The sequence below is a fragment of the Panthera tigris genome, chromosome B2 (assembly GCF_018350195.1).
Source record: "Panthera tigris isolate Pti1 chromosome B2, P.tigris_Pti1_mat1.1, whole genome shotgun sequence".
NCBI classification, from domain to species: domain Eukaryota; kingdom Metazoa; phylum Chordata; class Mammalia; order Carnivora; family Felidae; genus Panthera; species Panthera tigris.
In genome coordinates, this window is record NC_056664.1 from 57,329,806 (window position 1) to 57,346,909 (window position 17,104).

Genomic DNA, 17,104 nt, shown 5'->3' on the forward strand with positions numbered 1-17,104 from the left:
CCGCTTAGGGGAGGTAAGGGATTCACTCAGGCTTTGTAAGACTGTGTGCTCATCTATACTCCTGTCTCCTAGGGGATATTCTGGTATCCTATTTCCTGAATTGCTTTGCAGTGAGCTAGAATTAGCTGTGCAGTGCATCATGACATGTCCTGTGGGACAAAAGTGGGCAGATCACTTTTCTAGTTGTCTCATACATGTAGAGAACAGCTAGGATGTAAGAAACTGAATAGCCAGAGTGGAAGAAATTGAAGGATGGAGTGCTTACTTCCTCTTTATTTGGCATATTCCCAGAGCACCCTCATATATTACCTGCACACCGAGGAGATGCTCAATGAAAGAAGTTCTTTACAAGACAACATTCCTTTGTTCTTCCCACTCAACAGGTCCATGTTTTGTTTCATACTAAAGTAGTTCAGAAGTAACACCACACAGCTTTGCTAGGGTCCACCTAGAGAGGACCCTTTCTGAAGGAGTTCAGTATGAAATATGAATATGCAACATGAAAGCAAATCCCAATAAGAAAACCTTTGTATGATTAATATTTCTGGGAGTGCCTGGGTGGCTTAGTCGGTTAGCATCCGACTTCAGCTCAGGTCATGATCTCATACTCCGTGAGTTCAAGCCCTGCGTCGGGCTCTGTGCTGACAGCTCAGAGCCTGGAGCTCGCTTCAGATTCTGTGTCTCCCCTTCCCTCTGCCCCTCTCCTGCTCATGCTTTGTCTCTCTCTGTATCAAAAATAAATAAAAACATTAAAAAAAATTAAAAAATATATATTTCTGACAACACTCTCAATGTGATGAATGTAAGATTACTTTCCACGGTGTCTGGAATGACATGTAGTTATTCCTTTTTATTGTTTAAAAAAATTGACAAGATGGCATAAATGTTGCTCTGACCCGCTTCTAGTTGCTTTTATTTGTTGCCCAGACACCTATAAAGTTGACATAAAAACGTTTTACTATTTTGAAAAGTTTGTTGATTTATTTTAGGAGAGAATGAGAGCAGGGTAGGGGCAGAGAGAGAGAGAGAGAAAGAATCCCAAGTAGGCTCCACATGGTCAATGCAGAACCTGATGCAGGGCTGGAAGCGATGAACCACAAGATCATGACCTGAGCTGAAATCAAGAGTTGGACACTTAACCTCCTGAGCCACTCAGATGCCCCAACAGATAAACATTTTAAATGTGAGCATCAGTCTGTGTTTCTAGTTTGTGTGAGTGGAATACTACTTAACATGCAAATAACCTGCAAGTTTCTTTCTTAATAACGTCGTACTTACTGGACAGTGGATGCACTCTCCACACATGTCCCACCATTGCTGCATTTCATTAAACTGCAAGGAGAAACGTCACACTGGCTAATGCTGCGCCCAGCATCTGGGTGGCCCTCAGGATTTCCCAGGCTTCTGAAGTGGCCATTCTTCTCAGTGCGAACTTGAATAGTAAAAATGCAACCTTGAAGAAAGGCAAAAATACATCATATTACAAAGCTGGAAGAAACAAACAAAACAAGAGGAGAATTATTTTTCATTTTTAAAGCAACATTTTTTTGACATAAACTAATACATGTCAATTGGTGAGAAAAATACTACAAAAACACAGAAAAGCACGGAGAGAAAAATAAAAATTATCTATAATATCAACACTCTAGAAAAGACAATAGTTCACACTTTCATATATATTATATACCACTAATTATTAATATACATATATACACACTATTTTTTCTATGCTTAGCTGTATTTTCTTTTAAACAAAAACAGAATCCTGCATTAAATTATATTGCATATAGTATTCCAAACATTAGTATAGTATAAATACCACTAACTCTTTCCTAATAGCATAAACTATTTTTAAATGATGGCATAATATTCTTTTATATATTTAATTAACCTCAATTGGACAATTGACTAATTTATACCTTTTTTGCTATTAAAAATAATGCTATAATTAATATCATTATATGTATATCTTTGTGCATTTGCTAATGATTTTCTCAGTATTAATTTCTAGCAGTAAAACAACCAGGGCAAACAGTATGGATGCTCTGAAGTGTGCCCAAGTGTCACAGATATTTCGCACAATTGTATCTCCCCAATTGTGTACTGGAATGCTTGCTTCTTCACAGTTACCACAATGCAAGAGATTATTATGTTTCATTTTAAAATGAAATAAATAATAAAATGCCCTTTTGCCGGTTTTACTTGGGGTTGGAAACCTTTTAATAAATTTATTAGTCATTGGTATTTTTTCCTTTTCATATGCTTATTGTGTAATATTTTTCTCAATTCACCCCTTTAAACATTAATTTGGAAGACCTTATATAATGAGCATATTAGTTCTTTGTCATATATTGTTAATGTTTTCTTCAGTTTAATATTTGCCATTTAATTTTGCTTATGGTTAAGCTTCTATTTTTTATGTAGAGAAGTTTATAATGTTTATGTTGTCGCATTTATCTTTTTTTCCCTCAGAGATTTGTCTTTACATAGATCCCTAGAAAGCTCTTTGCCAGGTGTAGACTGTATGATCTTACTTATATGTACAATCTAAAGAAGTCAAACTCATAGAAGCAGAGTAGAATGGTGGTTGCCAGGGGCTGGGGTGTGAGGGAAATGGGAGATGCTGGTTAAATTGTGAGAACTTTCACTTATAAGATGGATAAGTTTTGGGGATCCAAGGTACAGCATGTGCCTATAGTAAATAATACTGTATTAATACACCTGAAATTTGCTGAGGAAGTAGATTGTATGTGTTCTCACCATACGCACACACAAGGTTGACTTGATCGCGCATACTTTTCTCGATGTGTATGTGTACCAAATCGTCACACTGTACCCCTCACCTATATACTATTTTATTTGTCAATTATACTCGGAGCTGGAGGGAAAAGGATCTTTAACACACCAAGATTAGGCAAATATAAACAAAAAGGGCAGTTCAACAAAGACTCTCCATGGAACTGTTTGGGATCCTGAAATGCATTACAATTTTACTCATCTCCTTTAGCACTTAGAGTTTGTTTATAAAGTACTTTTAGGTCAATATGGTTATCAACCATAAATAGTGTCTTTAAAAGGGTAAAAGAAAAGCCGGACTGGATTTTACTTTTGAAACTTTCAGGAGCTAAAAGCATGGAATAATTCCTCATGGTGAAAAAGATGGGTTCAGTTTTGAAAGGTCAAGAATTTACTCTCCAACTTAATTCTCACTGGCATTTTCACTGACAAGCACCATTCTCAGCAGGCGCTGATATTTTCTTATTGTGAGAGAAGTGATTGTTCTTCCTCAGATTTAACCTTTGTTATTTCTCCAAGTACTGCCATCTGCTATTACACAAAAAAGCACTGTACAAAATGAAGAAATTAATGAATGCTACTGAGTCTACACCCAATAACCAGGTAACTTAATTAACGAAGCAGGGCTTCCCAAGCTTTTTGCATAGCGAAATGCACTGAGCAGAGAGCAAAAGTGGAAGTGCAGGATAGAGTCAGGTGGGTCTGGAGCCAATTACAATCTCTGCCACATAATGGGTCGGTGATCGAAACCTGAGTGCTGACCTTTTCACTTTTAAACTGGGGACAAGAATATCTGATAATCTATAGATTAAGAGGAATAAGGTGATGTACATAAACTGGCCAGTATGATCCCTGGCAATTAGTAGGGCTCGTATTCCATCCTGTCTACCTCACTGTCTCAAATCCCTTACGACCTTTATAAAATTGTTTATCTTTTTTGGCAAAAATTGAAAAAAAAATTTTATAATCATGCACTGAGAAAAAACTTGTTAAATGACTATAATAAGTATTAAATTCTGAAGCTGTTCATTTAAAAGCACTTCTCCTTTATATGGATAAATTAAATGCTCTTGTTATGAAGAACTGCTAAAATATATTTTTGGCTAAAAACGTGGCAATGCAAGGCTATATTTGGAGAAACATTTAGCTAATACAAATAATTGAATGTGTTTCTTTTACAGAGAGATGTTCATGTCAGTCAATATATACAATTTACAGGCAATTATGGTAGAAGCCTTATGTAGAATATATATTGTATATTTTCAGTCTTATTAATATAGCAAAGTATAATCTGCTTAGTATAGCACCACACAACTATTCATAACATACTTCCTGCAAATGATAAAGTAGTTATGATAAAGACTTAGAAGCCATAAGCCAGGTGTATATTGGAAAGTAAAATGAGCTAGGTTCCACATAAGTGGTATATTTTGACTGTAAAATAATATGTAAATTATTGCAGTAAACTTATTTTTTCCCCTCTTATGAGTTCTGGTTTGAAAAGTACCATGCAATTAAAGAGAGGTGGGCGGGGGGCAGAGAGAGAGAGAGAGAGAGAGAGAGAGAGAGAGAGAGAAAGCTGAACTAGCAAGAAATGGATTGTACTGACAGTGTAGGGCACTGTTAGTTGGAATAACATGTTCTTTACAGTGCTGTTAATGAATCTGAATCTATTTCATGTCCAGTCTGTTTAGCTGAGTAATGAATATTTAGTAATCCCTGTACCAATGAACTCTAGATGTTGTAACACTAGAATAATAGACAGATTTCCCCATGTTCACTCTAGTCAAAAGTAACTTTTAATTCTACATCATGATTAAATAGGTCTTTCAGTGAAAGCAGCAGATCTTAGAACACGGGTGAAAGTGATGGATCTTCTTCCCATAAAAATGCACTTGGGCACATGCACAATTGTATGTATGGCTTCAGGAGACTCCAAGACCTGCTGAATCCCATATGCATCAGCCTGAAAGCCCTGCAGCTTTGTAATAGATGCAACTTTGGAGAGGAGGGGAGAATTCTTCTTAAGGCAGGTGAGAGAGTAAGTCCTTCTCTGCATGGCATATGCAGATTAATCTGAAGAAGGATTAAATAACTCAATATTTTCATAAATATTAAAGTTCTAGGGAAATAATGGCTCATTATAAACTGTTTCCAGAACAAAAACAAATAGGCTTTATCAACAGTAAGGATTTGTATTTCATTTTATTATTTTTTTAATATTAAAAAATGTTTTACCATTTATTTTTATTTTTGAGAGAGAGAGAGAGAGAGAGAGAGAGCGTGAGCAGGGGAGGGACAGAGAGAGAGGGAGACACAGAATCCAAAGCAGGCTCCAGGCTCTGAGCTGTCAGCACAGAGCCTGACGTGGGGCTCAAACCCACAAACTGTGAGGTCATGACCTGAGCCAAAGTTGGACCATTTAACCAACTGAGTCACCCAGGAACCCCAGGATTTGTATTTTAGACTGATAACTTATGGAGTAGAGTCATTTATCACTAGTGTTTATAAAAATATGTAAGCCTAAATCATATAATCTTTTATAACATGTGACTTAATCACCAAAGACAAATGCAATGACCTGAGTCTAATCATTAAATTTTTCCATGAAATTTTGTATTTGTTTTGTGATGATTAATTAATATAGTGGCTTCCAAATCTGGGCAGACTTATTGAAGTGCAAATTTTTAGATTCCATCATAGATACTTCGATGAGGTAGTTCTGGAGTAGGGTCTAGAAATCTACATTTGAAGAAAGTTACGTATATCATTTTTTACAGCCAGTAGAACTCAGCTTTTGGGACTCACAGATGAATGTTACTACTGTGATCTGGCTGTTATGGTACATTGGTAACAAGTATCCATGATTTGCAGAACATACTGAATGCCAGGCACACATCAAGGGAGGATTCAAGAGACAAGTGATAAAATTAGGGTCTTTCAAGTTCATGGAACTTCCATGACGCTGGATTAGGTGGCATTTACCAAGAAGACCTGCCCCAAACTTCTATCCTGAGAATCATGGCAGCTAACACACTTCCAGATGTGTGTGATCCTAGCGTGTATGTCACAGGAAGGGCCTACGGTGTGCATGCTGAATTCAGGCTCACCATCATACTTAAGGAGAAAATGACAGGTTTGATGAGAGCTTCTGTTCTCATTAGCAAGGTGTGCAGAAAATTCATAATCTCAATAGAAGGGAGAAAGTTACATAGAAAAACCCCAGGAAGCACTGGACTTCAATAAATTTGACAACATCCGGGGTGCCTGAGTGGCTCCGTGGGTTAAGCATCTGACTCTTGGTTTTGGCTCAGGTCATGATCTCACAGTTTGTGAGCTCGAGCCCTGCTTTGGGCTCTGTGCTGACAGTGAGGACACTGCCTGGGATTCTCTCTCTCTGCCTCTCCCCTGCTCATGCTCTCTCTCTCTCTCAAAATAAACATTAAAAAAATAAATAAATTTGACAATATCAAATCCTATGACAACAGGATGGAGAGATAATAATAGTAAACATACACTGAGCATTTATCATGTATCAGTTTCCGAGTGAAGCACTTAAGATAATTATTTTACTTAACTGATTACATCAGAAGAATCTCATGGGGTAGACATTTTTCTCCTCTGAGGAGAAAAGAGAAGAAAATGGAAGCTCAAAGAGTTTAAGTAACAGGCTACAAGTTACGTAGCTGTAACGCAGCAGAGCCTGAATCTGAAGATGCATTGACTCCAGATTCCATGCACCTAGCCACTGTCCGTGTAGCAGAGAAAGAGAAGAAATGTCTGACTGGCGCTATGCTGTCTCCCACCACCAGGTCCGTCATCACTGCTAACACAGAGTAGGTGCTGTAAACCAGTGTCAATTTTGTGTTGTCTCACCATTACCTCCACCTCAGAACAATCCATGCTGTGCAGGTGAGGCACAGGGAGACACAGGGTGGTGACTAGCCAGGGTCATGAGGCTTGTAGGTGGAAGGACTGGGTGCATCCCCAGGAAGTTGGGTCTCAGAGTCCACACTCTTATCCTTGGAGCTATACCCAGAGTATTTATGTAAGAATTGTGTCTGTAATAAATGACAAGTTTTGAGGACCCCCTCCCACACACACACACAGGTTCTCCACTTCACTGAGCGGAAGATGTGCTTCTTCACATTTACCCATCCCTTTTCTTGAATATAGTATTTGTAAAAACTGATTGATTTGTTATGCCTTTGCAATCCTTTTCAGATTATCTCCTGCTGTGGAAGAACTGTTGAGTTATGATTTGGAGCACAGTGCCTTAATGTGCTTTAAACTCTTCTATAAGACACTCTTTGGAGAATCAGCACTGATTGCATATTCAAAGAAAACGTTTCTTGGAGAGCCTTGGCAGAATGAACTAATTTTATTGGAATATGATGCTGGATTGGCTGTGTTGCCTTCCTATGTCTCACACACATGGCCTCCTGCATCTGTGTTTAGGCGGAAGTCCATGAAGCTGGGGAGAAGGATGCTGCCAGGCAGGCAGAGAACCCAAGTGCCTGAAGTGGTTTTTGATGGCAGCTCCTGTCCTGCAGAGATGTGCATCACATCCTGGTCCCTATACCTTGACTTCTGATGGAGAGTAGGCTGGTCATGGGTGGGTGGCTGAGAACACTATAACAAAGAGTTCCTTGAGCAAATATCTGGAGACTAGGATACATCCAAAAGCTTATTTTCACCAAATGCTCTATTACAACAATTCAAAGCATGTCTTTATCTTATAACTCTACTATGAATCAGCTTTGTACGAGAAGGTCTGAGTCTACTTCCCTTTCTGAACACAGGGAGACAGACTGAGGCAATATGATTATTTGCACAAGCATAATGTTCCCCCTTAATCCTCTTGACTTGTGGTGGCCTCTGTGGTATGGATCAGTTAGCTGTAGTCTGTCTCTCATCTTTGCATCAAGTACATTACAAATTTAGTTGGAGTTTCGATTTTTACTGTGACTCCATGAGATTTACCCTGCTTGTCCTATATTAAAAAGCACCCTAGGGGCATCTGGCTGTTTCAGTCCATTAAGCAACTGACTTCTGCTCAGGTCATGATCTCATGGTTCAGAAGTTTGAGCCCTGTGTCAGGCTCTGCACTGACAGCTCACAGCCTGGAGCCTGTCTGGGATGCTCTCTCTCTTTCCCTCTGTCCCTCCCCGACTTGCTCTCTCTCTCTCTCTCAATAAATAAATAAACTTAAAAAAATCACCCTATACAAAAAAATCAGCCATACCCCTACCCCCCTCCCCCAGAGCATGGTCTACTTTTCATTTTTTTCCCCCACAGAATTTATCACCTTATACTACTATATAATTTACTTATCATTTTTAGTGTTTATTGCCTTTTCCCAACTGGAATGTAAACTCACGAGTGCAAGAACCTTTGTTTTGTTCATTGAAACATTGTAGTTCATTGAAACTACGTAGGTAGTAAGCAACTAATAAACAATGTCCGAATGCTTTCCCTTAAAATCAAGCTTTGATCAAGTCTGATTCAAAAGCAACCCATATTTCTGGTTTTGGAACTAGATGTATACTCGTTAAAGTTTTTTGTTGTCTCCAAATTTGAAACTGGCAGGTGTAGTGTAAAAACAATCCAAGACTTACCTTGAAAGCCATTTTTAAAATCGGCTCCATGGGGTAAGAGATCTGGTGTGTATTCACTGTAGCCACCTACATAAAACTGACTGACGACATTGAGACCAACCAGTCTTCCTGGGGAGATGATGGACTTATTTTTATGATCATCTACCTTCAAAAGGAAAAAAATTCAAAACCTATTAAGAAAAGGAATTAATTCCTCTGGGTGAACTGTTAAGCTACTGTTTTGTTATTTTCCATTAACTCGGCATGAAAAATTCACAATACCTGAATTTTGAAAAAATAAAAAACACCTCACCACTGTATTCTTTGCTTCTCTGCTGGTGTCTGTTACCATGGATATATTAATACAGCAGTCATGGTTTTGCATTTCAATCAAAATCACAGTTCTCCAAAGATTAGGAACTAGCATCCCACTGGTCTTCCTCCATCTAGCCTTGCCCCCCTCCCCTTCCATTCTCCATACAACCACCAGAGTCAGTTGTCAAAAAAAGTCGACTGTGGTACCCAAACCCCTTCTTCAATTTCTCAGTAGCTCCCCATAGCTCTTGATAAAAATCTAAACTTCTTAGCGTGACATCTAAGTCCTTTTATAATATATATCTGGTCTACACTAACCACCTCTTTTGCTCCTCCCTACCTGAAAACCACAATGAACTACTGGCATTCTTCAAGCCCACACTGGGCACTGTTGTTTTTCTGGACCCCTATTTACTTGCAGTTATACTCAAGCATCACCTTTTTGGGAGGAGCATTTCCTGAGCCCTCTCTCACCTTATTTATGTTAGTCATCCCTCTTTCTAATCCCCACACCACTTAGTTGCAAGCATGCCTCTACTGCTCAGCTGTATGCACAGGTCTGTGAACGGCAAGGGAGAAGCAGCATGGACCTGTTCCCCTCTCGTCTCCACTGCACAGATCCGACGATATGTATAGTGCGGGGCAAGTCTCTGGGACAGATGAAGGGATGACGTTTTACCTTCAGCCAGCCCATCTGGAAGAACCTCCCCAGACGGACTGTGTGGATGCCAAGGCTCAGATCGAGGGGATCACTGCTGATACTTGCTGTGCCCGCTCCCAGGTTGTAGGTGTAAACCACACTGCCCTCACGCAGACCCACGGCCAGGAAGTCATCGCTGTCCAACCCTGGGATGAGAAGATGTGTGGGGCATACTCACTGAGAGGAAATTCAGGAGTCTAGTAACCTTTGCTTTATTGTCTCGTTCTGAGGTATAGACAGCATACAGAAGTTATAACAGACATCTAGCCTCTCAAGGGCACTCCGGTATGTGTGCGTCTGGATATTGTTATTCACACCCCCAGAAACTGTCTGAACGCTAAGAGTTTTTCTTTGAAGCCATGAGGGTTCTGGTCAACCCAGGGGAATGATCAATACATAAAAAGTTGGTATTAAAATCTCCTTTTTGTCTGAATGAAGTTCAGTGTGCACTTTACAATAAATAGAAATTTACAATAGACTAGAACTGCTCTGATAGTTCAGAAGATTCAAAAGATTGAGATAACCTGATTTCAGCTTTGAAATTCTATGATTTGAAGAGAGTTTTGAAAATTTTATTTCCATAATTGCTCAGGATATGCCGTAATTGTTCTATTACAAAAGCTCCTGACCATTTTCCCCTATGACTATTTAGAGGTGGGATGTTTTTGTGTTCCCTTTTCTCATTCTCTCTCCATTAGTTCAGGACCTTCCATGGAAAACAGTGAAATGCAGGACCAGAACACTCAGAATACAGCTCATACAGACCCATGGGAAAAGGGGCAGGTGGTTGGGAGAGATCCAGCATCAGGCACTGGAGGAGGGTCATGGCAATTGTCTGGTGGCACTAGGAAGGTTGGAGATGGTTAACTGTAATTTCTGGCAGGTGAGCAGAACACCCATTGGTCAAGGCAGAGCTTCTTAAGGTAGGTGGAGGCAAGAGATCTGTCCACAGGAAGGAGGGACCCAAATATATCATCTAATTTCTGAAAGATGTGTTTGTGAACCTTATTACTGAGGTTTGCAGGTGGGAAACTGAGGCAAGGATTTCTGCTTGCAGGAAGAACCTAAGGCCTGATAGAAGTAAGAGGTTTAATCATGGGGCAAAAAGCAGAAGCGAGTCCTTGAACATAGACGAATTTTGTTGTGAGTATTTACAATCCCCCCCTCCTACATTTGTAAGAGTCATAGGCTGTATGCTCCCTTGGTTTCTGTTGCTAGGCTAAGCAAGGTAAAGGAGACAAAGATCTGCAGGGGTGTGGGTTTCCAGATAGCCTAGGGAGACAGGTTTCCTAAGGCACTGGAAAGTGGAAGACAGACATATTATTTAGAGGTACTTGAACTCTACCTGTGCTTTTCTAATGAGTCTGCCATGGGCCCTGAGCTGGGTTATTTTGGGGAGCTCCTTAGGTGAGTATAATATTGCAGCCAGGGTTGAGAGTCACTGTGTTAAGTGCCATATCATTGCCTAAACATGCTGGGAACTCAGCAAATCTCATTTTCCCTCTCTCAGGTGACTTCTTCCCACCTGCAATGTTGCACTGGGTTAGCTGGGTTATAGATTTAAAATAGGAAGAAGTCCCAGGAGAAAACAGATTCAGGAAGGCAGTAAGGCAGAAATTGGAGAAAAACCACAATTAGAGATTGGAGAAATCTTTCAGGCAGCAGTTGGACTTTAGAAGACACAGGGAAAGAAGGCCGAAGACAGAATTGTAAGACACTTTTCTGTGGGCTGTGAATAGGGATCTTTTTGAGGCATTCTAGTGGGCATCTGAATTGTCTTTTCAATTATTCAGATTTTTGGGCGGGAGACGGTATTTTGCCAATGGAACTGGTGGTAGGAGCGTAATTTATTTGAGCCATATCCTTCTCTTTTTTTCTGTCTTGTTGCCATTCTTCTTCCTCGAGTCATGGAAAGCCTCTATCATGCCAGGTACAACATGACCCTCCAGGTCCTCACAGCCTGGCTGGGAGGAGATGAGAAAATTCTCTCCTGTGCCATGGAGATCAGAGGAGGAGCAGCATGGGGGCAGCCATTATGCGAACAGCCATGTCCCAGGGAATACAAGTAGGGATGCACCAACAGGTAGGAAGAAGTGTAGCCAGGGAGCTAATCAAACTGTCAAGCAGATGATAGCATCTTATTTACATACGATGGGGCCATCAGGGTTGTTTTCCCTTTCTCTGACACATCTTCCCCTTTGGACCTTTCCTCAGTTGTAATCCTTAATGGTGGGTAATGTGTAGGTAAGAGAAAGGAAAGCAGCTAACTACCATTGTTGGTGCCTGAAAGGTGAACGTTATTTCAGGGAGTTGGAAGTGCTCTAGGGTGATTTTTTGCAAACCTGGAAGTCCATCACAATCACTCAAGGAGCTCATCAGAAATAGATTCTAGGGATGTCTGGGTGGCTCAGTCGGTTAAGTGTTTGACTTTTGATTTAGGCTCAGGTCATGATCTCTTGGTTTGTGGGTTTGAGCCTTGCGTTGGGCTCCCTCTCTCTCTGCCCCTCCCCTGCTCATGCTCTCTCTCTCTCTCTCTCTCTCTCTCTCTCTCTCTCTCTCAAAATAAATAAATAAACTTAAAAAAAAACCTAGAAATAGATTCTAGACTTACCTTATGCCCCTGTGTGAGAATCTTTGGTGCTAGGTCCTGGAAGTGTGTGTGTGTGTGAATGTGTGTGTGTGTGTGTGTGTGTGTGTGTGTGTGTGTATTTTTAACAGCCTTTCCATCTGTTTATGAAGCCTGACTAATATTAATAACTCTAGGAGGGCCAAGTCACATGACCCATCTGTCACATTGGGCTTTGTGTTCAGAAGGGCCTCATGTTTGTTTTAATGCTCTGTTGTCACTTTTTGAAAATCTTTGAGCTGAAGGTTAGGTCCAGGTGACAACAAAGCATGAGTGGAAACAGAGGCATTACATACATGCAAATGCATGTTTGTTGTTTCTTGCCACCCCATTCACATGTAGTGTTTGTAAACAGAATCCCCCCAATACTGGGAGTTCAGTGAGACTCAAAATGAGTACAAGGTAAGTGTGTTGCTTCTAAAGACTGAGTAGGGATGCTGCCGACCCACCAAGAGATTATGCACACAGCCTGAACCACAACTTGCTTCCAGCATGGAAAGGCAATGGTGATCTAAGAAACTTGAAAGACCAAGGAGCTTAGCCTTCCTTTCTTACTTTCATTACTTCTCTGCATTGGCTAATCACTTACACTGAAAATGGTGACATCAAAGGAACGGGAGAGAGAGGGAAGCCCATAGATACCTTTCTTTTCAGTCTTTCCTCACACACCAGGAGGCCGAGGGGAAAGAGTGTGGACAGAATGTGGGTGTATCAAGAAGTGAAATAAAGACAATTGACTTAATTTTGTGCAGCTTCTCTAGAGTTCTGGCAAGAAAGAAATACACATGCAGGCATAAGCTCTAAAATACCAACTGCATAATTTTGGTGATTCTGCATATGAATTATATGGTTTTATATTTGCATTTTAAACTGACATAAATAGCAACTAAAAGACACCATAAAGGTTGAGAGACCACTGAGGTAAAGAAGTGCTTTCACTACCTTTTTTTTAAGTTTATTTATTTTGAGAGAGAGAGAGAGAGAGAGAGAGAGAGAGGTTGGGGCAGAGAGGAAGAGAGAATCTCAAGCACGTAATAGTGCAGAGCATGATGTGGGACTGGAACTCACAAACTGTGAGATCAGGACCTGAGCTGAAATCAAGAATTGGACGCTCAACTAAGCCACCTAGGTACCCCTCTCATTACCTCTTAATGGCATTTTTTCTTTGCTTTTTCAACAAGGGACCCTGAATTTTCATTCTCCAATGGGCCCCACAAATTACACAGCCTTGCCTGAGGGGGCCCTTTGATGCCTTCATAAAACAAACTGGGAAAGAAAAGAAATGAAAACAAGATTGACCGTGCATCTGAGGCTGTTGGGAGGCTTTTTTAGGCAGATGAGACGTTGAGACTTGTGGGGGCAGATCTGCCTTGGGGTTTGTGGGGTGATGCTGATGCACACGTGGATCCTTAAAGGTCACATAGCTGCTAAGTGGTGCTCTTAACCATTGTCCGCGTAGCAGAGAAAGAGAAGTATGTGTCTGGTTGGAGCTGTGCCCATCACCAACCCTTCCTGAATGTTCCTCTCTGAGGAATAAAAGGAATAATAATATCTCTTAGGAGTTTTCTAAGGATTCAGTGATATTTAATGTGTAGGTATCAGCACAGTGCCAACCTAGCACATAGTAACTTCTCAACAGATTCAGGTTTTTTTTCTTTTCCCCTTGACTATTTCCTGATCTTAGCTTTGTGTATCCCATTTTCTTCCGCTGCTTCATTAATACAAAGCCTGGGAAGCAGGACTCCTGGTCCCTGGTCCGTGACCCCAAAGGGAAAACAGTAGAATTTTTCTTTTTTCTTCTTCCTAAAGCTATAGCCCTGATTGCCTCAGTCCATTACTCTGATCTAATTACAATTTTTTGGAGGGTCAACAATGGAGGTGAAGTGAAGTGACCTAAAGGTATGGTTTGTTAGCGTCCATTTATATGTCTCATGTCACTTTCCTGTAACTTAGTGAAGTGAAAATTTCTTGCCTTCAAGCACATAATAATATAAACAATGACATATTTCAAACAACCACCACTAATTGCATCCTCAAATTTAAGTGTTCCTTTATGACATTATTCTCTGAGTAGCTTTGAAGAATATATGGGCAATTTCTATTTTTACATTTGCCAATTCACCAAGTTACAGATGATATTTGGCATTGATACTATTAGATAGAGATTTTTAGTGATTGACACAGTGAGTTTCTTCATGAAAAGAATTGGAACTGAGCTCACTTGGCATGCACAGCAGCACAAAGCCAGTGAATCTTAATGAAACCAGGCTTAGGAAGAAGATTTTCAGACAAAGCAAGGGATATTTGTTGGATATTACTCAGGAGCTGGTGCTAAGAAGGAAGGATTTAGCGAGATTATGTTTTGCAAGTGATAAAGGGGAGGAAGGAAACAAGAGGAGAAGACTTTGGATGAATAGTAGTTAAGAATAACAAGATCTAGGAAGTGAATAAAAATCCTTTTAGAACGTACAGGAAAAAAAAAAAACAACCCAAACCAAACAAACGTGGTCTCTCATTGGCTAGAAAGAAGAGTCATAACTCAATTCCACAAATATTGTTAAGCAGAGGGCTTTGAAGTGGGTATATTGTGGTGAGCCATATTAAGCATTATAACAACTCATAGTATTGCTTATAAGAAATGTCATGGGGGGAAGAAGATGAGACACTGGTCAGAAAAGCATCCAGCCTCATAATGGACAGAGAATAGTGACTTAGCAACAGAAGCAAGGACTTAGTCTAAGTGAAGAGAGGGATGGTAGCCCGGGTAACAATGATGAAAAATGGAAACAAAGGAATGCTTGTGCACTGTTGGTGGGATATAAATTGGTGCAACCACTGTGAAAAACAGTGTGGAGTTTCCTCAAAAAATTAAAAATAGAAATACCATAAAACCTAGTAATTCCACTAGTGGGTATTTATCCAAAGAAAATGAAAACACTAATTTGAAAAGATACATACACCCCAGGTTTACTGAATCACTATTTACAATAGTCAAGATATGGAGGTGTCCATTGATATATACATCAGGGGAGTAAATGGGGAGTAAATGGGGAGATGGGAAAGATGGGTGAAGGGGAGTGGGAGGTACAGGCTTGCGGTTATGGGATGAATAAGTCATCAGGATGTAAGGTACAGTGTAGGGAATACAGTCAATGGTTTTGTAATAGCGTTGTATGGTGACAGATGGCATCTACACTTGTGGACGTACCATAACGTATGAATCCTATGAATTGTATGAGTCACTATGTTGCACATCTGAAACTAATGTACATTGTGTATCCAATATACTTCAATTAAAAAAAAATGGAAACAAGGTGAAGGATGCTGCCATGGATATTCTGGAAGGAAAGATCAAAGAGGTTGAATTTTACTGGATTTGTCTGTTTGTAGCTTGTTTTTAAACCTAAAGGTTTTACTATTTATATCAGCAGTTCTCCAACATGGCTGGAGCATACCAGTACAGCCTCTGATTAACTGGAAAGTATGAGCAGGAAGGGGAAATTTATTATGTAGGAGAAAGGAAGGGTATCAAATGTTTCAGATAGTAAGCTGAGGAGAAATACAGGTCACTTTAATCTGAAGGAAAAAGAGAGGGACAAAAACAGACAGAAAATAGGCAGAACTTTGTAGCACTCCTACACACCATATGGTAATTGTAATGGAATTTTAATGAGAAAAAACATGCAGATTAAGTAACAGTAACAGTTATTAGAGTTGGGCTAATCAACTTCACCTTGAAGGAAGAGCTGAAGAAGAGTAGCTAGTGGTTGGAACTATTGATTCACCAACAAAGTCCTTAAAAGGAGGAATAAGACTCATGTATAAAAGAACCAACTGAAGCCTATGCATTGGAGAGAATTGCTGGGAGCACCTGTCCTGCTGTTTCTTCTGCTGATTCTGGTCAGTCACTGTCTGTTGTAAATCATAGATCTGCTCGAGCATGTGCTCTCACTTGGTCTGCTTAGAAGGATACCCCAGAAATTAGACCCTGGGAAAAGGCAGAAGCTCACTCTCAGGTGCCCTGGTGAAGGTTCAGCACCGTGTCAGATTCTTGGGCTGTTCCTTGGTTCTTCTGAGGGCGCATATTGGGAGTCTAAGACATTTATAGAGACAGTGCTGTAAAATCCCTGCATATTTTGGTGCTCACCAGTTAACCTAAAGGTTACCATTGAGACTTTTAAGGTCACAGAAGGATGAGAATTCTTGTTCAGATGTCAAACAATCTTTTAATTCCAACAGAATAAAAACTTTCTGAAGTATTTCACTTATGATGAAATTTTGATTTATTATTAGAGAAAGAGTGATTGTGATTTGTTCTTTCTTCAAACTATTCTTCCAATATGGTGAGGTATTATCATGTACTAAATCTAATGGTAATGTACTTGGAACCCACAGAAGTAAGAAGTGCCCCAGGTGTCACAAGGGCAGGAGAGTTTAATCTTGGGCTCCTTGCTAATTGAACCTCTGGCTACTCATTTCCTCTTCTCTCTCTCTTTTGAAAAAATGGTGATGATAATACTAACACAGGATTGTCTCTAGTAATAACTTAAAGTTTTTTATAAGATCTTTGCAAATGGACTCAGAAGTTCTAAGTGACAAGTGGATTTCTCCTCTCCCTTCTTCCTTTCCTGTCCTGAGTGAAAGAAGAGATGGGAGAGGAGCCACCAAGATGGTTCTGTTTCCTTCTGTTCCAGTGAACCCTGCTTGGTGAACAGTTCCTGATTCCTGTGGGAGTTCCCTCTGAGAAGCCAGACCTTTGGTACAGATGCTTTGTGAGCATATTTGACTATTATTCCAGGGCCTGTAAAGCTTTTAGATTTCTGAAAGAAGGAAGCTGCTTTTTAATAAAATATTCTTGACATTGGTGCACAATGGTGCTGACACAGAGACACCAAGATAAACTTAACAAAGCTTTGGTGGACTGTTCACATGGTCATGAGCATGTATCTTCAGGTTTCGGAGAAGCTAAATTAGATACGAATGAAGAGTTAGATTGGGTAGGATTGATTTTAGGAAAAAAAAATGGAAGAAGCTTATGAAATTAGAATTGAAGCTAACGTGATGCAAAGC

General features: G+C 40.0%; 1 protein-coding gene across 1 annotated transcript in view; it reads right to left on the minus strand.

Annotated features, from left to right (window-relative positions):
- EYS (eyes shut homolog) overlaps positions 1–17,104 on the minus strand; it is a 1,764,056-nt gene that overhangs the window by 61,594 nt on the left and 1,685,358 nt on the right. The window contains 3 exon segments of the mRNA XM_042986616.1: positions 1,279–1,453; positions 8,415–8,559; positions 9,388–9,554. Coding sequence (XP_042842550.1) covers positions 1,279–1,453; positions 8,415–8,559; positions 9,388–9,554 — 487 coding nt within the window.